General features: G+C 41.0%; 2 protein-coding genes across 4 annotated transcripts in view; both read right to left on the minus strand.

Annotated features, from left to right (window-relative positions):
• Positions 1-28: 28 nt before the first annotated feature.
• Positions 29-6,017, minus strand: LOC115156334 (ubiquitin-conjugating enzyme E2 A-like). Of its 2 annotated transcripts, none has more exons than XM_029703822.1 (6): positions 5,619-6,017; positions 3,931-4,011; positions 1,685-1,710; positions 1,320-1,409; positions 1,135-1,223; positions 29-886 (listed from the first exon to the last, which is right to left on the minus strand). In XM_029703822.1, exons 1-6 carry the CDS (start codon positions 5,660-5,662, stop codon positions 758-760), a joined length of 459 nt encoding a protein of 152 aa, XP_029559682.1. In that variant the 5' UTR covers positions 5,663-6,017; the 3' UTR covers positions 29-757. The 2 variants fall into 2 exon arrangements, with proteins under 2 accessions (XP_029559682.1, XP_029559683.1); XM_029703823.1 differs by lacking the exon at positions 5,619-6,017 and adding an exon at positions 4,723-4,976.
• Positions 6,018-12,887: 6,870 nt separating this feature from the next.
• LOC115156325 (ankyrin repeat domain-containing protein 10) overlaps positions 12,888-25,892 on the minus strand; it is a 35,797-nt gene continuing 22,792 nt past the window's right edge. Inside the window, exons 4-6 of one of the 2 annotated variants that reach the window (XR_003868220.1) lie at positions 21,655-21,911; positions 16,387-18,012; positions 12,888-13,665 (exon numbers count right to left, since the gene is read on the minus strand). Coding sequence is in view for 1 of the 2 variants with exons in the window: in XM_029703809.1 (XP_029559669.1) it covers positions 17,717-18,012; positions 21,655-21,911 (553 nt within the window). In the remaining variant the exon portion in view is untranslated. Of the gene's footprint in view, positions 13,666-14,685; positions 18,013-21,654; positions 21,912-25,892 lie in introns of those variants that run through there. The other variant, XM_029703809.1, reaches the window with a different exon arrangement.

Below are 25,892 nucleotides of genomic sequence, written 5' to 3' on the forward strand. Positions count from 1 at the left end.
ACCAGCCAAGAGAAACACAGTACTACTGTCATAGTAAAGGTAGCTTTGACGACTTATTTACAATTGCTGAAAAAGTGACATGGTGGACAACCAGTGCAAAATCTATACAATCAGGATGTATGTTCTATATACGAGTACTTACTGAACAGAGAACAAGAACACACTATCACTGTCATGCATGTAACACAGCTCACAACACAGCAAAGACATGGGTTAAGCATGTGGGTCTAGTTCTGAATCAGGTTGTTTAAGGATGAACACACAACAATTTTCCAAAGAAAGGTAATGAGCTTGATAGCTCAGATGCTGCTTTGTAAAATGAGCTTATGTATTAAAGGGTAAGGGGAGCACACCAAAGAAAGGACCTACAAGCAGGTTAACATGATTAATTGATATTTCTTCCAAACATTACACATATCAGTCCAACTCATTTATTTCAGTGTGGGAAGGGAGGAGGCAGGTAATTGACGTCCAAAAATTGTACTCAATTGAAGACGGTGGCGACAAAAACAAGATTCAGCACACAAGTCCCCTGATAAGCCAAAACGGGAGGGAGAAATAGAAAAAAATTACGAAAACTCCACTCCAAGCGTGCCTGGAAAAAAAAAAATTCAACAAGGGACAGGTAAAGTGCATAAATATGTCAAATTAAAATGGAGGAAGAAACAAAAAAAATCTAAATTAAGATGTACTCCTCAAACTCGCATCACACAGCTCAGCGCTGGGGATAGAGGAGGCCAGAAGGGAGAGGATGTGGTCAACTGTCCCTCCAGCTCTGTTCTACAATGGCCGACACACGCTTCTCGTACTCCCTCTTGTTTTCTTGGTAAAGCTGGGCCGCCTGACTGTTGGCTGGACTGTTGGGGTTTGGTTCGTCTAGCAGAGACTGGAAGAAGGGAAGGGAGCGAGGTAATGAATAATGAGCCAACTGAGTAGACGAGACAGGCATTCTACAGCACAGAGAGCAAGACATAAAAGTTGGCATGCACCATGACACTTCAGGATGTTCAGTATGGGAAGTCTAACATCTATTGTGTTTTATCTCTGCTTTGTCACAGTAGGACTAAATGTTGACAAGGAAGGGAGGATACATGGAATATAAAATGTATTATGGAAAACAAGATATTTGCCTACCTGGATAGAGGTAAGAATGGATGACACATCATAGGTTGGACTCCATCGATTCTGCAGAATGTCTAGACATATACTGCCATCTGCATACACTGTAAATAAAACGGAAAGGTTAAAATACCGTTAACCTTTGCAGGCAATACTAACCATAATCAGGATGTTTTGCTACTGTTGTTGTGACAACATACCATTTGGATGAAACATCTTTGACACAAATCGTACTGTGGGGGGTTTGTTAGGGTATTCTTCTGTGAACTCAACAGTAAGCTTAAACGTGCCTAGAACATAAAAGATGGGGAGGAAAGATTAATTAGAACCATGGCTCTAGCTCATATCACTCATACTATCATGCAACCAAGAATGTTAGAAAACTTAGCATTTCCAGGTGTTGCATTATCTGTAACACTGCCGCTAGATAAAACAGGAAGTTGATGATTGACTGCTTTAGCCTACTTTATGTGAAATTGATCAAATCAACAATTACGTCACACACAACCCTTAGCTCCATAGAGTATCCAAACACAAAGAATGGGGTGCACAGTTCTGTACTCACCGTCCTCAAAAGGTGTCCCTTCTGGGCTGTAAAGGGAAATAAATATGTTTAAAGGTTTTCTCTGTATGTGTGAAATATATGCATGTGTCATTTCCCCGTAAATAACTTAACGGATGAAGGAGGAACATTGTGATGAGCAGATGAATCACTTCACATTTTTGGTATCATTGGCCCAGAAAGGTATTGAAATGACCTTGATCTCACAGAATTACCAAGAATTACCACTGACCAGCTGGCAAGTGTCTTCAATGACATGTTCATCCTCTCCCTGATCCAGTCGGTAATACCTCCACGTTTCAAGACCACTATAGTCACTCTACCCAAGAATGCCAAGGTAACCGTATAAATGACTATCGCCCCATAGCACTCACATCTGCAGCCATGAAATGCTTTAAAAGGCTGGTCGTAGCTCACATCGACACTATCACCCTAGCCACCCTGGACCCACTCAAATTCGCATACTGCCCAAACAGATCCACAGATGATGCAATCTCTATTCGGCATGGCCGATTAATTAGGGCCGATTTCAAGTTTTCATAACAATCGGTAATCTGCATTTTTGGGCGCCGATTACATTGCACTCCACGAGGAAACTGCATGGCAAGCTGACCACCTGTTACGCGAGTGCAGCTAGGGGCCAAGGTAGGTTGCTAGCTAGCATTAAACTTATCTTATAAAAAAAAAACTATCAATCTTAACATAATCACTAGTTAACTACACATGGTTGATGATATTAATAGCTTATCTAGCTTATCCTGCGTTGCATATAATCGACGCGGTGCCTGTTAATTTATCATCGAATCACAGCCTACTTCGCCAAACGGTTGATGATTTAACAAACGCATTCGCGAACAAAGCACTGTCGTTGCACCAATGTACCTAACCATAAACATCAATGCCTTTCTTAAAATCAATACACAAGTATATATTTTTTAAACCTGCATATTTAGTTAATATTGCCTGCTAACATGAATTTCTTTGAACTAGGGAAATGGTGTCACTTCTCTTACGTTCTGTGCAAGCAGAGTCAGGGTATATGCAGCAGTTTGGGCTGCCTAGCTCATTGCGAACTGTGTGAAGACCATTTCTTTCTAACAAAGACCATAATTATTTTGCCAGAATTGTACATAATTATGACAATACATTAAAGGTTGTGCAATGTAACAGCAATATTTAGATTTAGGGATGCCACCCGTTCAATAAAATACGGAACGGCTCGTTCCGTATTTTACTGAAAGAATAAACGTTTTGTTTTCGAAATTATAGTTTCCGGATTTGACCATATTAATGACCTAAGGTTCGTATTTCTGTCTGTAGGCAGCAGCAGGCTCGTAAGCATTCATTCAAACAGCACTTTCCTGCGTTTGCCAGCAGCTCTTTGCTGTGCTTCAAGCATTGCGCCGTTTATGACTTCAAGCCTATCAACTCCCGAGATTAGGCTGGCAATACTATAGTGCCTATAAGAACATCCAATAGTCAAAGGTATATGAAATACAAATGGTATAGAGAAATAGTCGACGCGTCATAATTCCTATAATAACTACAACATAAAACCTCTTAACTGGGAATATTGAACCACCAGCTTTCATATGTTCTCATGTTCTGAGCAAAGAACTTAAACGTTAGCTTTCTTACATGTCACATATTGCACTTTTACTTTCCAACACTGCGTTTTTGCAGTATTTATTTGAGACTAAATATATTTTATTTATGTATTATATTAAGTAAAAATAAAAAAGTCTTCATTGTTCATTCAGTATTGTTGTAATTGTCATTACTACAAATATATATAAAAATCGGCCGATTAGTCGGTATCTGCTTTTTTGGTGCACCAATAATCGGTATCGCCATTGAAAAATCATAATCGGTCAACCTCTAGTATAGAGCTCCAGGATGGCAGGAAGTTTGGCCCCAGTGATGTACTGGGCCGTTCGCACTACCCTCTGTAGTGTCTCAATTTTTATTTTATTGTATTACATTTACTTTTTTCCCCAAAATGTTCTTACTTTTTAACTCTGCATTGTTGGGAATGGGCTCATAAGTATTTCACAGTAAAGTCTACGCCTGTTGTTTTCGGCGCATGTGACTAATACAATTTTATTTGAAACTACCAAGACAGAAGGCTGTTTCTGAACCCTAACTCTGCAATATTTGCTGCCGGAGCATGGGGTTACAAATAATATTGCACAGAAAATCTGTGACAGTCTGAATGTGCACCTCTGACCGGTTGCGCTTCGCCATCTTACCCGAATATGACTGCATTCCACACCATTATGTTGTTTTCGGAAGGGGCACCACTGACGCCAGCCGGAGGGTCTTCTTGTAACCTATGGGGCCCGAGAAAAACAACTTTAGTTCCATGTGTCAAATTGCTTGCTACCTAGCTAATATATACTTATTAACCCCATTTTCAAACTGATAGTTATTTTACAAATCGACACATTACTGAACTCACTCTTACTTGCAATATTATCAACCCATGCAGAAACCCATAAAAGTGTTAATGTTACTTAACTAGCTCAACCTACTACCCTGTTCAGTAGTTGGCGGTTATACACCTTATGAGTGTGGACTGCCAATAAACCTCAAAGAAGGGACGTAAGTGGGAAGATGGCGGAAGTGGATGCTGAGTTCGAATCGAGCAGCACGTTGAGCAAATTTGGTGAAGACAAATGTTCTGAATGGACAACAGTAGTATTGAAAACTGTAACAAAAAGGAAATAGTCTAAAATTGGATTGGAGGATACATGTGTGAATGATAATGAATCGCTTCTTGTTGGGATGCGTTTGTTGAGTAAGGATGCATATGTGGGAAACCCATTTGAGATGTCAAATGGTGAAGTATGCGCTTGGAAAAGTATGTCAGAGTGGCCAGTAGTGGTCTTATTTTGATTAATTGTATTTCTAAAAAGCATAGGAAGATTGCTGTGGGCCTAAAAAGAATCCGGACAACAGAAGTTTTGTGTTTTGAACTTCGGAGTAGAGCACCCGTCAAACGAGTCATCTCAGGGGTGACGACGGATGTTCTGGTGGAATACCTGAATTGAATTCCTGGTGTGGTTGATGCACAGCATCTGACCCGCTGGGTGAATGGGGAACAAGAAGAATGTCTGTCGGGCCTGTTGTTTTTTGGTAAAGAGCAATTACCTACGCATGTGAAGCTTGGTTACGTAAGATAAGCAGTAAGAGCTTTCGCCTGAGTGTAAGGATGTAAAAGATTTGGCCATTTTTCAAGTGTTTGGACTTAAGGTTCGACATCTGAAAACTTGCATGGGGGTAACTGGCACCGGAAGACCCGCCCTCACAGGTTCCCCTTGAGCCTGTGTAGGGAACAGATCTGTTTTATTTATTTTTTTACAGAAAATGTGTTTATTTTCTTTTGGTAGTTTGTTCACTTTTTGGGGGGAATCCTGTTTCCATCCCGCATTGTGGCGGGATGCACATTCAATTGTTTTCGCCAATATACCATAGAAGAAACCTCAAAGAATGAGCTAAACGTCAGTCACAAACAGTAACGGTTAACGTTATGCATTCAAGCACGGGACATCGCAAAACCAACCTGAGTAATCTTATGACGTGTATTGTTAATCTAACCAAGTTTCGCTTGCGAGTGAGCTATGGTGACTCGCATTGGGAGAGCAAGTTGTTTTCTTCGCTAGCTAATCTGTAGCCAAGTATTGGCTGGCAAGCTAAATAATTAACGTAGCTGACTGTTTTAGAGTTCAACGACTTTCTCGGCATGAGCTATTTTCAAACGCAACATTAAACATTTGAGAATTGTAAACTAGATAAACCCCAAAATGTCAGGAAACAGACGGCTGTGTGACGTGCTAGTTAACGTTTGCTAGCTAGCTTGGTAACCTTCGCTGACTAGCTTTGCTAGTTAGCTTCTTCAGACATCAATAACACCATCCGTGAAAAATGTTCATCTCACCGTTTAAAATCTCTCATCAATCGTCTTCTTGCCGGAGTAGACATCGTAAGCTAAATATATAAAAGGTAACACAAATGTACTGCTTTATTTACAACAAAAGTGTTTATAATATAGCTTGTTAATGTTATGTTTACAACAACATTCAGCTCTTTTTCCGCTGTCGCCTCGGTGAAACGATATCTTTCGAGTTCTACCCTAGCCGCTGGTAAGTGGTATATTAGACGATACCACTTCAGCTAATAGGGGACGTCGTCGTTTCCGTATTCTTCTGAAGAAAACCGAGACGTAAGATAATTTAGGTAATAATATGTATTACATTTGTATTTAAAAACGATTTAATACGTATCTAATTACTTACTCTCCCCTTATTTTTATTTGAGACCGTGTTTGACGGGGGGCGTGGTTACAGGGACGTAGCTTTTGTACAGTTAGGTATAAAAAAAAAACTCTAGCTATGAAGGTCGGTCTTGGGGACAGGTGACAAACGGGTATTCGCACAGGTGAAATAGTGGGCATTGTCCAGATACAAAGGGAGCGGAGAGGAAGACCATATTCATCAACTTTACCCAGTACTAGGACATTTTTGCCAAAATCATGGTTGCCTCTGGCAGGAAGCTGAGACTTGGCCGCAAGTGGATCTTCCAACAAGGCAATAACCCAAAACACACATTAACATCTACAATTAAATAATAATTGACCACAAAATCAACATTTTGCAATGCCCATCTGTCTCTGGACTTCGAACCCCATTCAAAACCTGGGGTTTGAAAAGAAGAGGGCAGTCCAAAAAGGCAGACTACGTATATCAAAGATCTGGGAAGATTCTGTATAGAGGAATGGTCAAAGAGCCCTCCCAATGTGTTCTCCAATCTCATATTTTCTTCTAGAAAAAGGCTGTGTCGGTCTATCCTCACAAGGTAAGGTATTGAAAACAGGTGTCAATTTTGACCCCTATAATTCCGAAACAAATATTACTTGTTAAATAAAATGTATTTGTTTCTTCTATAAAAATACACTACCGGTCAAATGTTATAGAACACCTACTCATTCAAGGGTTTTTCTTAATTTTTTTACTATTTTATACATTGTAGAATAATAGTGAAGACATCAAAACTATGAAACAACACATATGGAATCATGTAGTAACCAAAAAGTTTTAAACAAATCCAAATATATTTTATATTTGAGATTCTTCAAATAGCCACCCTTTGCCTTGATGACAGCTTCGCACACTCTCAACCAGCTTCACCTGGAATGCTTTTCCAATAGTCTTGAAGGAGTTCCCACATATGCTGAGCACTTGTTGGCTGCTTTTACTTCACTCTGCGTTCCGACTCATCCCAAACCAACTTAATTTGGTTAAGGTCGGGGGATTGTGGAGGCCATGTCATCTGATGCAGCACTCCATGAATGTCTTTCTTGGTCAAATGGCCCTTACACAGCCTGGAGGTAGTGTGGGGTCATTGTCCTGTTGAAAACAAATGATAGTCCCACTAAGCCCAAACCAGATGGGATGGTGTATCGCTGCAGGATGCTGTGGTAGCCATGCTGGTTAAGTGTGCCTTGAATTCTAAATAAATCAGTGTCACCAGCAAAGCACCCCCACACCATAACACCTCCTCCTCCATGCTTTAAAGTGGGAAATACACATGCGGAGATCAACCGTTCACCCACGGCGGTTGGAACCAAACATCTCCAATTTGGACTCCAGACCAAAGGACAAATTTCCACCGGTCTAATGTCCATTGCTCGTGTTTCTTGGCTCAAGCAAGTCTCTTCTTATTGGTGTCCGTTAGTAGTGGTTTCTTTGCAGCAATTAGACCATGAAGGGCTGATGCACACAGTCTCCTCTGAACAGTTGATGTTGAGATGTGTCTGTTACTTGAACTCTGTGAAGCATTTATTTGGGCTGCAATTTCTGAGGCTGGTAACTCATGAACTTCTCCTCTGCAGCAGAGGCAACTCTGGGTCTTCCATTCCTGTGGCGGTCCTCATGAGAGCCAGTTTCATCATAGCACTTGATGGTGTTTGCGACTACACTTGAAGAAACGTTCAAAGTTTTTGAAATGTTCTGTATTGACTGACCATGACTTAAAGTAATGTACTGTCGTTTCTCTTTGCTTATTTGAGCTTTTCTTGCCATAACATGGACTTGGTCTTCTACCAAATACAACTGATTGGCTCAAACACATTAAGAAGGAAAGAAATTCCACAAATTAACATTTAACAAGACACACCTGTTAATTGAAATGCATTCCAGGTGACTACCTCATGAAGCTGGTTGAGAGAATGCCAAGCGTGTGCAAAGCTGTCATCAAGGCAAAGGGTGGCTAATTGAAGAATGTCATTTGTTTCACACTGTTTTGGTATACATGATTCCATATGTGCTATTTCATAATTGCGATGTCTTCACTATTATTCTACAATGTAGAAAACAGTAAAAATAAAGAAAAATCCTTGAATGTGTAGGTGTTCTAAAACTTCAGACAAGTAGTGTAGGTCATGTCTCTCACTAAATAGCAGAATGTCAACATTCCTTCCTGTCCTGGACTTTAATTTTACCTTTATTTATCTAGGCAAGTCAGTTAAGAACAAATTCTTATTTTCAATGACGGCCTAGGAACAGTGTTCAGGAACAGTGTTTAACTGCCTTGTTCAGGGGCAGAATGACAGATTTTTACCTTGTCAGCTCGGGGATTTGATCTTGGAACCTTTCGGTTACTAGTCCAATGCTCTAACCACTAGGCTACCTGCCACCTCAGACTACGGTGACATACAGTGCATTCAGAAAGTATTCAGACCCCCTGGACTTTTTCCAAATTTTGTTACGTTACAGCCTTGTTCTAAAATTGATTCAATCGTTTTTTTCCCTCATCAATCTACACAAAGCAAAACCAGGTTTTTAGACATTTTTACAAAACAACTGAAATATCACATTTCCAGTATTCAGACCCTTTACTCAGTACTTTGTTGAAGCACCTTTGGCAGCGATTACAGCCTCAAGTCTTCTTGGGTATGACGCTACAAGCTTGGCACATCTGTATTTGGGGAGTTTCTCCCATTCTTCTCTGCAGATCCTCTTAAGCTCTGTCGGCTGGATGGAGAGCGTCGCTGCACCTCTATTTTCAAGTCTCTCCAGAGACGTTTGATCGTGTTCAAGTCCGGGCTCTGGCTGGGCCACTCAAGGACATTGATACTTGTCCCGAAGCCACTCCTGCGTTGTCTTGGCTGTGTGCTTAGGGTCGTTGTCCTGCTGGAAGGTGAACCTTCGCCCCAGTCTGAGGTCCTGAGCGCTCTGGATCAGGTTTTCATTAAGGATCTCTCTGTACTTTGCTCCATTCATCTTTCCCTCAATCTTGACTAGTCTCCCAGTCCCTGCCGCTGAAAACCACCACCATGCTTCACCGTAGGGATGGTGCCAGGTTTCCTCCAATCTTGGTTTCATCAGACCAGAGAATCTTGTTTCTCATGGTCTGAGAGTCCTTCAGGTGCCTTTTGGCAAACTCCAAGCAGCCTTTCATGTGCCTTTTACTGAGGAGTGGCTTTTGTCTGGCCACTCTACCATAAAGGCCTGATTGGTGGAGTACTGCAGAGATGGTTGTCCTTCTGAAAGGTTCTCCCATCTCTATAGAGAAACTCTTGAGCTCTGTCAGAGTGACAATCAGGTTCTTGGTCACCTCGTTGACCAAGGCCCTTCTGCCCTATGGCTGAGTTTGGCCAGGCAGCCAACTTTAGAAAGATTTTTGGTGGTTCCAAACTTATTCCATTTAAGAATGATGGAGGCCACTGTGTTCTTGGGGTTCTTCAATGCTGCAGAAATGTTTTGGTACCCTTCCTCAGATCTGTGCCTCGACACAATCCTATCTCAGACCTCTATGGACAATTCCTTCGACCTCATGGCTTGGTTTTTGCTCTGACATGCACTGTCAACTGTGGGACCTTATATAGACAGGTGTGTTTCTTTGAATTTACCACAGGTAGACTCCAATTACGTTGTAGAAACATCTCAAGGTTGATCAATGGAAACAGGATGCACCTGAGCTCAATTTCGAGTCTCATAGCAAAGGGTCTGAATACTTATGTAAATAAGGTATTTTTGTTTTTTATTTTAAAGAAATTAGCAAAAATGTTTAAAAAATATATTTTTGCTTCGTCATTATGTGGTATGGTGTGTAGATTAATGAGGATTTTTATTTATTTAATCCATTTTAGAATAAGGCTGTAACATAACAATGTAGAAAAAGTCAAGGGGTCTGAATACTTTCCGAATGCACTGTAATCTACACAAATGCAGCCGCATCTTCATTAAAGCCTTTAGATGCAGTTTAACATAGTGCACTTTGTTTTATCAAGTGTGACAGATTTTGCACTCATCACTGCTCGCTCTATCAGAAAGTAGGGTGGCCCTCTTTGACCTCCCTTAGGTTGAAACTCTGCAATTTATTTATTTATAAAGTCCTTTTACAAAAACTCCCACATTACCTGACATCTTTACTTATCCATAGAAGTAAGAGTTACCATACCCGATCACAATGATGACTAACTCTGGAAATTCCATCTGTTGCTACAGACTTTTAAAAAAACTGCTTTTACACTGAACAAAAATATAAATGCAACATGCAACAATTTCATAGATTTTACTGAATTATATAAAGAAATCTGTCAATTGAAATATATTCATTAGGCCCTAATCTATGGATTTCACATGACTGGGAATACAGATATGTTAATCACCACACCCCTACCTTAAAAAAAAGGTAGGGGCGTGGATCAGAAAACCAGTCAGTATCTGGTGTGACTACCATTTGCGTCATGCAGTGTGACACATCTCCTTCGCATAGAGTTGATCAGGCTTTTGACTGTGGCCTGTGGAATGTTGTCCCACTCCTCTTCAATGGCTGTGCGAAGTTGTTGGATATTGGCAGGAACTGGAACACGCCGTCGTACATGTCGATCCAGAGCATCCCAAACGTGCTCAATTGGTGACATGTCTGGTGAGTATGCAGGCAATGGAGAACTGGGACATTTTAGCTTCCAGGAATTGTGTACAGATCCTTGCAACATGGGGCCGTGCATTATCATGCTGAATGAGGTGATGGCGGCGGATGAATGGCACGACAATGGGCCTCAGGATCTCATCACAGTATCTCTGTGCATTCAAATTGCCATCAATAAAATGCAATTGTGTTTGTTGTCCGTTGCTTATGCGTTCCCATACCATAACCCCACCGCCACCATGGGGCACTGCTCACAATGTTGAACAGCAAGCCGCTCGCCCACACAATGCCATACACGCTGTCTGCCATATGCCCGGTACAGTTGAAACCGGGATTCATCCGTGAAGAGCACACTTCTCCAGCGTGTCAGTGGCCATCGAAGGTGAGCATTTGCCCACTGAAGTCGGGCACGACGCCAAACTGCAGTCAGGTCAACACCCTGGTGAGGACGACAAGCACGCAGATGAGCATCAGTTTCTGACAGTTTGCGCAGATATTCTTCAGTTGTGCAAAGCCAGTTTCATCAGCTGTCTGGGTGGCTGGACTCAGACGATCCGCAGGTGAAGAGGCCGGATGTGGAGGTCCTAGGCTGGCATGGTTACACGTCTGCGGTTGTGAGGCCGGTTGAATGTACTGCCAAATTCTCTAAAAACGATGGAGGCGGCTTATGGTAATTTAATGTTCATTTCTCTATCTGGCAACAGCTCTGGTTGATATTCCTGCAGTCAGCATTCCAATTGCACGCTCCCTCAAAAGTTGAGACATCTGTGGCATTGTGTTGTGCCGAAATTGCACATTTTAGATTGGCCTTTTATTGTCCACAGCACAAGGTGTGCCTGGTTTAATGATCATGCTGTTTAATATGCTTCTTGATATGCCACACCTGCCAGATGGATGGATTATCTTGGCAAAGGAGAAATTCTCACTAACAGGGATGTAAAAAAAATTGAGAGAAATAAGCTTTTTGTGCGTATGGAACATTTCGAGGATCTTTTGTTTCAGCTCACAAAACATGGGATCAACACTTTACATGTTGCGTTTATATTTGTGTTCAGTGTAGTTTCTTCTGACACCATGTATGGAGCAATCTTCAGTTCCCTACAAATAGATGTATCAGTGCCTTTCAGGCATTTCAGTGTTCACCTCTGCTGAGGAATATGATTGTTTTTCAAGTGGGTTTTACTTAGGTATTCCCTTCGTATTTTTATTTTCTGGTGTATTTCCTGTGTAATTTGTTGTGTAATTGTAAGATGCAGGGCTCCCTTGCAAAAGAGATCTTGAAGTCAATGGAACTCAATTAAAATGAAAATAAATACATGCAATTCTAACCTGTGGTGTGTGATTCTAAGTTCTGGACAATTCAAGAGAATTATGCCAGTGCCCAACCAAGGTCCCATTGTTTGTGTCCATCTCACCTGTGTGGACCGTGGAGTGGGCATAGTCCCCAACCACAGGTATAGGACCTCACATGGACAGAGCGTAAATCCATTGTCTGTGGCGTTCCCTTCCACTGCACGGGCAGATGCCGTTGCCAGGCTCCTGGGTGGTCTTATGGCGTTGAATAACACTCATAATGCAAAACACAGACATATTGCAGTAATTATTGGTTCATTGAGTACAACTCAAAACAACAATTTAACAAATGGGTTATGACGTGCAATCCAACAGAGGACCCAGTGCACACAGGGTAAGGTTCAGTTCACTCAATACAAAAAGTTCATTGCAATTCCCAATATGAAAAATTGGAACTGGAATTTCAGTTTACTTATTAGATAAACTATGGGAGGAAATACACACTGCACAAAACATTAAACACCTACTCTTTCTTCTTTACTTTCCATGACAGACTGACCATGTAAACTCTGATCCCTTATTGATGTTACTTGTTAAATCAACTTCAATCAGTGTAGATGAAGAGGAGACGTCTTAAAAATCCTTCTTTAACCTTTGAAAACAACAGAGACATGGATTGTGTGCCATTCTGAGGGTGAATGGCCAAGACAAAAAATGTAAGTACGTTAGAACACGCTCGACAGTTTCCCGTGTATATCAATAATGGTCTACCACCCAACGGACATCCAGCCAACTCACATATTCAAGCTTTATGAGGCGTAAAGGATACAGGATAGCAGTTCAAGACAAAAGTCCTGTATTCCATTTTCATAGCATACCGTATTGTTCCCCATACATTAGTGTAGGAAGGAGCAGTCACATTTTCTGACAATTTGAAGAACCACATTCCAATGTGCTTTTAAGGTGATCTCATATTTAATTCTCATCAGGATACAGATGAATGAGGATGACAAAACAAAGAACCTGACTTCAAGACATTCTTCAGAGGTTGAGGCATTATTTCATTACTCAGAAAAAAATACATTGACATAACATAAAACTTGAATTTACATTCAGACTAGTTTTAGCCCCAGAACTAGATCAATGGGTAAAATAACAGTACATGACTAATTACAGGATAACTGAACAGTTAATTTTTTTTAATAAACATTAAGTTGAAAATCAAAAGATAATGCATTATATGCATTTTTCTTTAATCACTCAAAATCAACTTTTCACATTACAAAACAAGTTACTGTTTTACAGAACATTTCATATCCAAAAACGAAACACCTCCTTTAGAAGAGGGATGGGCCTTCCCTTTACATAAAAAAATATATATAAAAAAAAAATCACAATGACCATATGAAAAAGGAACCACTCACTCCATGGTTTTAAGGCGTATGAATGCTTGTTTACATCAAGCATAAATGACAGGCAAACCGAGGGACGGCCTGACAACGGGGTCCTTCCAACTTCTTAGGAGCCGTGGTAGAGGTGCATGGTGCTGAGCAGGGCATGGTTATACTGCTGATGGTAGTACTGCTGCTCTGCCTTCACCGACATCTGGTGTTCCACCTGGCTGCCTGTGTTACCAGTAGCAACCATGTGCTCCGCTGTATCCCTGTAGACGTGGTGGTGTATGATGTTGGCGGGGGCGATGGTAGAGCCGCTCAACGCGGTCCCCTCACACCCTAAACCTGCTGCTAGAGGGTCACCTGCCATTGGAAATGGGACACCTGGTCAAAATTATTTCAATGCTGGTTTTGCCAGTGCGGGGCCAAAACCTCCTGCTCACAGATGAGCAAAGATTTAAGAATTGTTTTTGCACAACTATTACTGATGGAGATGAAAACCTGACTACAGATTGCCAAATAGGTTCCAGTAAACCTCACAATATTGTGTTACATCACTGTACAGTACTCTTCCAGGGTACATTGACACACAAACCCTGCTCGCCGCTGCACTAGGGATTTGTTCGTAAATTCATTCTGGAGTGCCAGAGTGCGATCTGGGTGTTCGTAAATTCAGAGCGTTGTCAAATTGCCCGTTCGTAAATTCAGAGAGTTTTGCTCTTGGAGCGTCAGAGCGCACACTGGACGATCTGGCAGATGAGTAGGGTTGACCCGAGCGTTCTGACCTAACATCTTTAGTCAAGCACCCAAGCTAACTGGCTAATGTTGGCTAGCTACTTCCAGACACAAATGAGAGAACACCCCACTCTGACCATTTTACTCGCACTAGCAGAGCTGGTTAGGCTGTTTCCATGTTATCCAGTGTTGGCGACTAACTGTGCTGCTGGCAACAACTTAATTATGCTTTTTTTTGCAGACGTTTACTGACACCGGCCATATTCAACGAGTGTTGAGCATTCGTAAATTCATAAGTTATTCTGCACTCTGGCACACTCAGATGAGAGTGCTCTGAAATGGGAGTAGATAGCCAGAGTGAATTTACGAACGCACCCCTAGTTCCACCCCCTTCCCCGCTCCCATTGGTTTAGCCATCATGCCAAGACAATCTAAATGACAGCATAATCCTTAGAAATGAGACGGCACAATTGAGGGGCTGCACAGCCTTCTCAATATCACTAGAGGGCACCAAACTACTCAGTTATTCAGGTGAACTATAGAAAATCTGAAATAATATTGCTTCTCTGTTTTCAGACGATTGTAGATCATTTTTTGTGTGCATGAGAAAGTAACAAATTAAGAGAAAAATCATAGCCCCACCATCAATGTTATTCAAAATAATGACCTTTTAATGAGTTTAAACCATACAAAACTACTCCACAATGAGCATCAGCTCTAATTTGCATCAATATATGCCATCTACTCATTAACATTTGTGATTCTGAACAGACTGAATAGTACTGCTGAGAGGATTGCTTGACCGAAAAATTGTCATGAAGCAGATGTATGCAGGGAGGGAGTTAAAGTTTGTGACCAATACATTTATGAAGATTCCTATTTTTCCTTTAAAAAATTGCCTTAGGCAAGAGTAGCTTTGTCTTGCTTTATAAAAATTGTAGCACTACTAATCAAGCTAATTTGTCATAGATCAACGTCTACATTTTGTCATTACTGCAGTTAGCAAAGCAATATAACAAAACACAAGCCAAATAAAGCTGCAAAAACGTAGAAAAACAGTCCAAATAAACACACCATTTTCAACACCAGACACAATAGATAGGCTATACAGAAAAGCGTACAAAGTCCTTTCCTAGAAAAGTAGAATGAGAGAAGGTGAGGGCACTAGGAGGGGCTAATCCAACCAAAGTCTTCAGTCTGCTAGCTAATAGGACAGGGTCAGGCCATATAGCACACCTTGGAAATACCTAACAGCTCACATAATACAGAAAAGCTGCACAGTAAAGATGTATGTACTTTAAACATTAACGTAAAGATATGCTTTGACATAACAAGGGAGATCTTGTATATATAAAAAAAATAGCTATGAGGACCACCAGAAATGTCCAAAAAGGTAGATTTTCTCAGGGGGAATAAAAAAAAGCAAATACAACAAAATATGTTTTCCCTTATTTTTACTTTAAGGGCAGGAACATTCTCTAGTAGTCTCTTCATTCTGACATGAGATGGACAAATTCTGTCTTTATCCCCTTATTGGCCAAAGTGGTGCAACAACATTGCTACCACTAAATGCAGTACTGGATGTCTAACTCAGTGGTTCCTAACCGATGTTTAACACGCACTTATAAAACGGGACCTGTGGAATGCACATGGAATTTTTACTTTGGCGCACTAGTGTCGGTTATATCATTTGTATCATTTTACTTAGTCTGTGAAAACCATTAAGCTTAGCCGGAGTCATTTAATTCCTACTATATGGCTCTGAGTTTAGCTATACCACAGCCTGTGCTATAGAAACAAACAGAGCATGGCTTTGTGTCCTTGGTTGCACATTTACAATGCAGAAACCGCTTGTTTGTTGCTCAAAAACTAAAGACATATTTAACCAGTGCTACATTTTGTTCTTTCTGGTGCAGATTCGGGGACGCTCTTAAACGGGTAGAGGCCTTCGCGGGTCCAAAAAGATGGATCCACTCTAAAATGGACCTGGGGTTTCCCATCCGGACCCGATATGCATAAATAAAATACAACTATATACAGACCCGTTCCGAACAGAACCGAGGACAACTAGCATAGACCTGATCGATACAGACCCGGTCCTGAAGCAACATAAAAGTACATTTTAAGCTACTTTATTAACCGGAGCTGATAAAGCGCAAGGGAAGAGGTAGAGAAATGACGCTCTAGCAGGGGCCATGCTGCGTGGTAGGCTACTGTGAGTGTGCGTGAATGAGTGACACCGGAACAGGGAGGGAGAGACCGCAACCAACCAATCCGACTTGCGCTATAGTAGACTTATAGCTGCCATAGCTAGGTTATTTATCATCAAATATGATTAAGTACTAGTACCTGTCTTGACGGCATCAAACCGGGAGAAGCTAGTTAAGATCGCTAGCTACACTATTTGATGCTGCAAGCGCTTTCCCGTCCTACAGTTACAAACTCGCAGAGCTGTTGTGAAGGAAGTTGTCAAGGAAGTCAGGACCTCCCGCCCTCACCTACAGTCAACCAATCAAGTCAACGCGGAGCTATACGGAGACCTCCGCATTTGAGTGGCGCACAGCGTTGCGGTACAGAGCTTAATTTGGCCACAACAAGCTACACGTACCACTCGTGAAAAACAAAGAATAGCAGCAAAAATTATACAATATCTCTGTCTCTCTCTCTCTCTCTACTGCATAATTCGTGTTCGAATTTATGTGGGTCCTAACAGACAAGTCAGTTAAATTTACACATACCCAAGGCAATCATATCAGAGCCGACCCAGACCCTTGATATTATTAATAATTCTCGACCCGGTCATGCTTGCGTCCCAGATCTGGTCTCGGGATTCATGTACAGCTGGATTCACGAAGACCTCTAGTACACACAAATTAACAACCATGAGTAAGGAACTATTTCAAACAAACCATATTTAATATATAAAAACACTTGTCACAGAAAATAGATTTGTTGTATGGATCAGATAAAATAATAGGTCATTAACACTAAACTAAATGAATAGTGAAATGCTATCCCATCAAGGTGTGCCACTGTTAACAAACAGTTGGGAACCACTGGTCTAACTTCCTAAAGGTCAGAATTCTGCCATTGCATATTCATGGTGCGGAGGGAAACTTCAGTGCAGTCTCTAGGATTTGAACTAACCTAAGTCTAACCTTCTCCCTATTCTTCTCCGTAAACCAAGTGAGGCTGGTTTCAGTAAGTTGTTACCAAGGTGTGGGCTTTTCTACATCAAAGAAATGTAGATTAGAATTTCACAACATTATTACAGTTACCATTGGGCAATGTAGGGCGTGGAGGGATAATAGTGCAGAACAGAAGTCACTCAACCTAAGGGGCTTGGCCAAAAACACAAGATTATTTAACAAGAATTGTGTGGATCATTCAAAGATACTGGTATAACAACAAAACATAAAACTCACGTTTCTCTATTAATTAAGTATGGTAGCAAGGCAATGTATTTCATAACATGTATGTAGAATACAATAAATTAACCATTTACGCCTTTATTTCTAGAACCGGAAATATATCATTATCATGCCAAGAACCCAACAATGGCACTAAAATTAATTTAATCAGTGAGAGAACATGGCCAGAGAAGGCCTGATGGACATTCTACCAAGATACAACCACTAGGAGGGTCAACACTCAACTCAATACATGCACTCTAAGGTCTCTACAGGTAGGCGTAGGAGTTAGTGCAGCGACAGGGGATCTGCATGGAGGCCACAGTGAAGATCTCCAGCTCCTTAGGGGCCGGTGTGGACACCTCCACTCCCCCCTGGTCCTGCCCTTGGTCCACCAGGCCTGGCACCAGCGCAGACCCATTCATCCCAAACGCCAAGGGTCCTGGCCCACCTGAGCTCACTGCCGGCGGCGCTGACTCCATGCTCTCCTGGTGTATGCTCTCCATCAGGAACTCTCCGACGCCGCAGACCGACCCATTCAGCATCCCCAGCGGCAGGCCCATACCTAGTTAGAGCAGTGGAGGTAGTGGATGAGCATGTTGGGCAACCATCCAGAATACAACTAAATAAGAATACAATGACATACAGGTCAGAATACTCTACAGTCCCAAAGAGGCCATTCCATCATGCACAGGCTGTCTGGGCAGAAGGTGAGACATTGGTATTTAGCATTCTAGAATAATCAACCTTACTCAGCGAGTCCAAAGTCCAATTTTAGGCTTTATCATTCAGCAATAAAAATCAGTCACTGCCCCATTTTCTGATTCCCTACAGCCTGTATCAACTTCCTGGCAACAGCTCAAAACTCTGCTCCAGATTTTGCAGAAGTGCAATAAAACAAGCAGATGCTTTTACATGTCAACATCAGAGGCCTGGCAAACAGCAAAGGGTAAGTCCCCTGCCACCCCCTTCTTCCTCATACTGCTCGTTCTAACGCTGCACAATTAAGTGAACAATGTATTCTACCAGTTTCTCATATGGGCTAGGCCAGTTTAATCATGGTTTTACAACAGGATTTTAGAATCTGAAAGGTTTTATGACACTTTGTTTTATTACGCATAATTAGGTAAGAAGAACATTCAGTCAGGAATAGGGCTACAAATGGAGGCTATACTACTGGAAACTTTCAAAAGTTTATCAACATTTTGGTAACTTAGTATTCTTTTAAAAATGTTATCAGACGACATCTAGTGCCATTTTTTTGGGAACTTCAGATCACAGGTGTCCATCTCTGGCCAACAAACATATATAAAATAAGATGATTTTCAAATAAAAGGGTATGACAAAGCTGTAAACATTATCCTAAATATAACCCATCAACTTAGTGAATACCATTGGTGTTAAATGAGGGCTTCAACATGAAATATCCCTAATATACACATCCAGTCAAAAGTTTGGACACACCTATGGTGTGGGTTTTTCAAGGGTTTTTATTTTTAATATTTTCTACATTGTAGAATAATAGCGAAGACATCAAAACTATGAAATAACACACATGGAATCATGTGATGGTGGTGTGTTTTGGGTCATTGTCCTGTTGAAAAACAAATGATAGTCCCACTAAGCGCAAACCAGATGGGATGGCGTATCGCTGCAGAATGCTTATGTAGCCATGCTGGTTAAGTGTGCCTTGAATTCTAAATAAATCACAATGTCACAAGCAAAGCACCCCCACACCACCTCCTCCATGCTGCACGGTGTGAACCACACATGCAGAGATAATCCGTTCACCTACTCTGCGTCTCACAAAGACACGGCAGCTGGAACAAAAAACATCACATTTGGACTCCAGATCAAAACGACAGATTTCCACTGGTCTAATGACCATTGCTCGTGTTTCTTGACGAAGTCTCTTCTTATTATTGGTGTCCTTTAGTAGTGGTTTCTTTGCAGCAATTCAACCATGAAGGCCTGATAACAAACCTCCAGACGAGCTTCAATGCCATACAACACTCCTTCCGTGGCCTCCAACTGCTCTTAAATGCAAGCAAAACTAAATAAATACATGCTCTTCAACCGATCGCCGCCCACACCTGCTCGCCCATCTAGCATCACTACTCTGGACGGTTCTGACTTAAAATATGTGGACAACTACCTAGGTGTCTGGTTAGACTGTAAACTCTCCTTCCAGACTGACATTAAGCATCTCCAATCCAAAATTAAATCTATAAATTGGCTTCCTATTTTGCAACAAAGCATCCTTCACTCATGCTGCCAAACATAGTTTGTTTTACGAGGGTATCCTACCGATCCCTGACAATGACGATATAATTTAGAAAAGTCTCCCACACTCCACTCAGCAAATTGGATGCAGTCTATCACAGTGCCATCCGTTTTGTCACCAAAGCCCCATATACTACCCACCACTGCGACCTGTATGCTCTCGTTGGCTGGCCCTCGCTACATATTCGTCGCCAAACCCACTGGCTCCAGGTCATCTATAAGACTTTGCAAGGTAAAGCCCCGCCTTATCTCAGCTCACTGGTTACAAAAGCAGCACCCACCTACAGCACGCGCTCCAGCAGGTATATTTCCCTGGTCACCCCCAAAGCCAACTCCTCCTTTGGCCGCCTTTCCTTGCTGTTCTCTGCTGCCAATGACTGGAATGAATTGCAAAAATCACTGAAGCTGGAGACTCATATCTCCCTCACTAACTTTAAGCACCAGCTGTCAGAGCAGCTTACCGATCGCTGCATCTGTAAATAGCCCATCCAACTACCTCACCCCTTATTGTTATAAATTTTTTTACTCCTTTGCACCCCAGTATCTCTACTTGCACATTCATCTTCTGCACATCTATCACTCCAGTGTTAATGCTAAATTGTAATTATTTCATCTCTATGGCCTATTTACCTCCCTAATCTTACTACATTTGCACACACTGTATAATAGATCTATTGTGCTAATAACTGTACGTTTGTTTATCCCATGTGTAACTCTGTTGTTTGTGTCGCACTGCTTTGCTCTATTTTGGCCCGGTCGCAGTTGTAAACGAGAACTTGTCCTTAACTGGCCTACCTGGTTAAATAAAAAATTCACACAGTCTCCTCTGAACAGTTGATGTGTTTGGTCTGTTACTTGAACTCTGTGAAGCATTTATTTGGGCTGCAATCAGAGGTGCAGTTAACTCTAATGAACTTATCCTCTGCAGCAGCGGTAACTCTGGGTATTCCTTTCCATTTGGCGGTCCTCATGAGAGCCAGTTTAATAATAGCACTTGATGGTTTTTACGACTGCACTTAAAGAAACTTTCAAAGTTCTTGAAATGTTATGAACTGACTGACCTGCATGTCTTAAAGTAACAATGAACTGTTGTTTCTCTTTGCTTATTTGAGCTGTTCTTGCATTAATATGGACTTGGTCTCTTACCAAATAGGGCTATCTTCTGTTTACCACCCCTACCTTGTCACAACACAACTCATTGGCTCAAACGCATCAAAGAAAGAAATTCCACAAATTTACTTTTAACAAGGCACACCTGTTAATTGAAATGCATTCCAGGTGACTACCTCATGAATCTGGTTGAGAGAATGCCAAGAGTGTGCAAAGGGTGGCTACATTGAAGAATATAAAATATATTTAGATTTGTTTAAAACCTTTTTGGTTACTACATGATTCTATATGTAATTTCATAGTTTTGATGGCTTCACTATTATTATACAATGTAGAAAATAGTAAAAATGAAGAAAAACCCTTGAATGAGTAGGTGTGTCCAAACTCTTGACTGGTACTATATTTTATACACTTATTTCACTATGTCAATAAGTCTTTGTTGTAAACATTTTGGCTCCAAACTGGTGGTGAAAAAAGTAATCAGTAGTTTATAGAATAAAACAAAAATGTTAATTTTACCCAAACACATACATATAAATAGTAAAACCAGATAAACTGATCATGTTGCAGTGGTCTCAATGCTTTCTAGAGCTGAACATGAATACATTTTTTTTTTAAGTATAAATTAGCAAAATTACCAGATTGCAGAAGATGCTGGTGACTTTGGTAAATTACCAGTTTTCTTTGCAGCCATAGTCAGGAGAGATTAATCACCCTAAAATTCTTGTCATTAAAAAAAAGTCACTGGAATACGTTAATAATCCCTTGCAAGTTGAAGTTATTTTTATAGAGTATTAAAACTGCAAAAATCTACCGTCAGTTCTGGCCTTCTTGATTTGATTGGCTTCCATGATATCAAACGATCTCTTTCTATTGGGTGCCCCGTTAAGGAGGCTCCGCCCTTGGATGAGAGGGTGGGAGTGGCCTCCGTTCTGGGTGGTACCGTTCAGACAGAAGCCGTTAAGCTGTGTCTGGGTCAGGTTCTGCGCATTGGAGAGCATCTCAGCACATTCGCGGAACCCCTGGGCATGGGCCAGGTCAGCGGCGGACAGCCCACTAGCGTTCCTCATACTGCGCAATAAGAAAAGAGAGCATTAGAGAAACCTACGCCCTGCCATAGCCAGGGATCACACACACACACACACACACACACACACAAAAATCCCTGACTGCCTATTACACTAACCTTGCAAATCTTCACTACCATTATCTATTTGAGGGAGAGATGACGACTGATCCTTTTAGATATTTTTTCCCTGAAATTAAATGCATCTGGAAATAAAAATCTCACATCTTTTTTTAAATGAAAATGTAAAGCTGTCCACCGCAAGAGAACATGATAAATAACTATCAATATGCACACATTTGAAAAATGCCTGAATCAGGAGACCAAAGTCATTCCCACATCCCAGAAATGTTGATTCATTTCAAAGATGCAAAACATTGAGTGGAAGAAATGCACGTCCTTGGAGATAATGGACAAGTTCATTCTGATTGACGGTGACCTCAAAGAAATATATAAGAGTCAAAAAGAGGAAAAGTTATACAAGGTGGTGTTCTGAAAATAGCACATGATTTTTAGGTACAGAGATGTTGAACAGGGTCAAAATCATGGTATCAAGTCATCAAGTCCACCTTGCAGAAAATGTATGTGCATGTATGTGTGTGTATGTGAAACGTAAATATGAGAGTGGGTGTGTGTGTGAAGCTAACAGTGTCTCTAAAAAAGCTGAATAACAGTTAAATTCTTGCTAAAGTGAGTAGAGACTGGCAACACAGGATCACAGTTCTGCTTATACGGTCCAAAGGCAGTCCACAAGACAGGCTTCAGGGTCCTCCAACGCTAGGTTTTTTCCCCAGTACATCCATGTTCATGATTTGATCCAGATGGAAGAAGAGACAGAAAGAAGACAGGGATACAAATGGAAAAGCATAAGAGAGAAGAAAGATTCAGCAGAGTAATCTTCAAGGAACAGGGATGACGAAAGATGTCCTTTCTTCCAGGATAGAAAAGCAAAAATGAGAAAATATGTTGGAGCTCTACAGTGCCACTCACTGTTTAAGAAGAGGGAGAAAAACGATTGAAAACAGACATAACGTCAAAGCAGCCGGCATCCAATCAGAAGGAACCAATAAAGGTTAAGAAAACAACAACCATTCATGTTGGTATCACAGCAGACATCAAAAAGACCTATGGTTGATTTGGTCTCAGATTCAGGCATGTGCATAACAGATAGTCTGTTTAGTCATTTCCTGTTGCCACTATAAACCTGTAATAAACCTACAGTAGGACTTTATGAATGAGCAAACAGCAATGCAGTGAGCATAGTTGATCATGATTTCTGATCACGATTCTCATAATGCTTATAGATATGCTAGCCAGAAGACAAGGATGTCACTGGGTGGGTAACAATTCAGAGCATCCGTGTTTGAGCTGTTTTCTGTGTCTGGAATTCTAAAATCAGTTGGGTAAAAAGTAAAAGGGATAAGTGAGCATCAAAGCAAATTAGTCTAAAAAGATTGGGCTACTCTAACCTGGCTACTAAGCCAAAATTGGCCATCTAAAGCGATAAGACAGGGCCAAACCAGTGTCCTGCTTCTAAGTAGGTCATAAACAGACACCAGGTAGAGAATTGCCTGGCCACTGTTCCTGTCCTGGCATGTGCTGTAGCAGACCAAAAAGATTCCCTGGTAAGGATTGAGGTCTGCTCTGCCATGGAAATGGCAGGAAGTGTCTGGAAAAATACTCTAAGCTAACAGAGGCCCGAAACTTGACTGTTTGGATGCCAATTGCCAAACATTTCTGCTGGCTAGTGGGAGAACCATTCTGCACTTGTTGTTCCGAGGCTAAACACCATTGGATTCCGTGGCAAAATAATTTTCCAAGGTGAACAATCGGGTCTTTGTAAGGGGAAGAGGGCATTCGAGGCAGGTCCCCCGTATCGATGTAACTTTTTGTTGTTGTCGTATTATTTAGAAATGAGAAACACTTGGCCTTGTGGGCAGTCTCTGCCTCATATAGATTGCAATGATGCACTAGGAAAAAATAACCTGCTACTGCAGTGTTGCTGTAAGGGGTTGTAGGACGTTAAAAAGACGTGTAAAATACATACTTTCCAGACGTTGAAGTTGGGTTCAATTTAGGTTCTGTATGAAAGATGAAAAGACGTATTTTCTGTATGTTTAAAATGCATATTTTCCAGGATGTTGAAAAGGTATCTTTTCTGGACGTTGAAAAATATGTATTTGCCCGATGTTGAAATCAGGCAATTTTTTTGGTTTGAATTAAAGTTAAAAATATGTAATTTATAGACGTCTTTGATTAGTTCAGACTTTGGACTGCACAACAACAAAAAAAGACGACCAAAAAGGCATTAGTGTTGGTCCGCGCTTACTGACATACAGCCTACAGTTTTGCCTGAGATTTAAATTTATGAATGCCCATCTGTGTGGTAAGCCTACCACTTGTAAAACACCAAAAAAAGACATCCGGTCCAGACAGGAACAAAGAGAGACGTTGCCTCGTGGTTTTTGGGGTGTAGCCTGCCATGACAGCCACAATGGAATTGTATGAATGCCCATCCATGTTGTAGGCTGACCATTAGTAAAACAGGCTGTTGCATAGGCTTTATTAGTCATAAATGCTGTGACTAATCAATTTGGCAACTTAAGCTCTGAATATCAGATATCCAACTTTATCAGGAGTTATCGTGAGCATATTTGCAATGTGTTTACACTGCGGGAAATTCAGAAGTATTTTATTTTTTGCTATAACCAGCTTGTCAAACATTGACAGATACAAACTTGAAACTACTGATCATGACAATGGGGTGAAACTCCTGAACAACAGTTGTGTCCATTTCATATTGTCAATTTTTCTTTGACCCGTCCTGTTTTTAGAATTGTTTGTTATTAACATGACAACGCATTTTTTATTTGATTGGGCGCCATTTAGGTTAGGCTATTTGATCGGAGAAACCTGCATGTAAAAACTGTCAGTGTCATTACATTGTCATACATTTTATCTACAGCCTGTAGGCTACAGAAAAGACCACACTAACATATTCTATATTTGCTACACGATTTAAGTCAAAACTTCACGTAATGTTGGTGCAACACCGCAGCGAGGGGTCTCTCGATGAGCACCCTGAAGAGGCACGCTGGGAATGGACAAGCAAAATATTTTTCTCCCCTGACTTTGCCAAAGTGGGCACTGCTTATCACAGGGCGGCATCAGCGCTCATCTAAAAAGCCCATATGCCACTGGTTGAGAAGAATTGTCATCGTTTTGAGGCAGAATTAGGTCAAGTTTTGTGTGTTGTTGTTGGAGGTGCGTCTTGGTCAGTTTAGCTCAGAAAATGCCTCCCTCGTCAATCTGCCACCATTGCCGGCCTCCTAATCCTGCCTAATGAGCGGGCCGGACATGCGTAGGATCATTCGCAGTGCTTAAAAAGTATTGTGAGCCATAATATGAATATACAAATATGAGTTATAAATGTGAATAAAGTGAAAGGTGTAGCAACCCAGTGACATCCATGATGCAATATATACTCTCCAGTTTAGATACTGTTGTTCACTCATTCATAAACTCAGTGCTTTGTCTTTCTTACGATCCCTAGAACTATCTTAGTGTACAAAGTCAAAACAATAAATTAAATCAAAATGCACTGTAATTAACGTGCTTAAGATCACATTTCTCTGTTGAATTAAAATGTTTAAAAATCACACATGATTAACTTGCATACATATCCCATTTCCCCCCCATTCTGACTCAGTTTGAAAAAACAAAAATTAACGCTTCCAAGAGATCCCACCTTCAAGCAAAAGCTTTGTTTATATAGAATTTGAGAGTATGTACTGTAGACTGACGGGTCTCACTAAGAGGAGTAACAATCATTCATGGTGCCAGAGAATCTAATACAACCAGTGTAGGGAACATTATGTGCACAAAGAACATGACACCAAAGTATTCTATTCTGGCTTCTGAAAAATAGCCTATTTTTGAATTAGTAATCAGGTAACATTTCAACCCAGCACTAAGTGAATTTGTTG

Source organism: Salmo trutta, chromosome 20, assembly GCF_901001165.1.
Source record: "Salmo trutta chromosome 20, fSalTru1.1, whole genome shotgun sequence".
Lineage (NCBI taxonomy): Eukaryota > Metazoa > Chordata > Actinopteri > Salmoniformes > Salmonidae > Salmo > Salmo trutta.

What these genes read in the sequence shown, in the direction of transcription:
- LOC115156334 (XM_029703822.1), bottom strand. Translation starts at nt 5,662, where the DNA reads ATGTCTACTCCGGCAAGAAGACGATTGATGAGAGATTTTAAACG. An exon ending in TGGAATGCAGTCATATTCGG is followed by an intron (nt 1,711 to 3,930) that starts GTAAGATGGCGA and finishes TTCCCTTTACAG; the next exon opens with CCCAGAAGGGACACCTTTTG. An exon ending in AGGGACACCTTTTGAGGACG is followed by an intron (nt 1,410 to 1,684) that starts GTGAGTACAGAA and finishes TTTATGTTCTAG; the next exon opens with GCACGTTTAAGCTTACTGTT.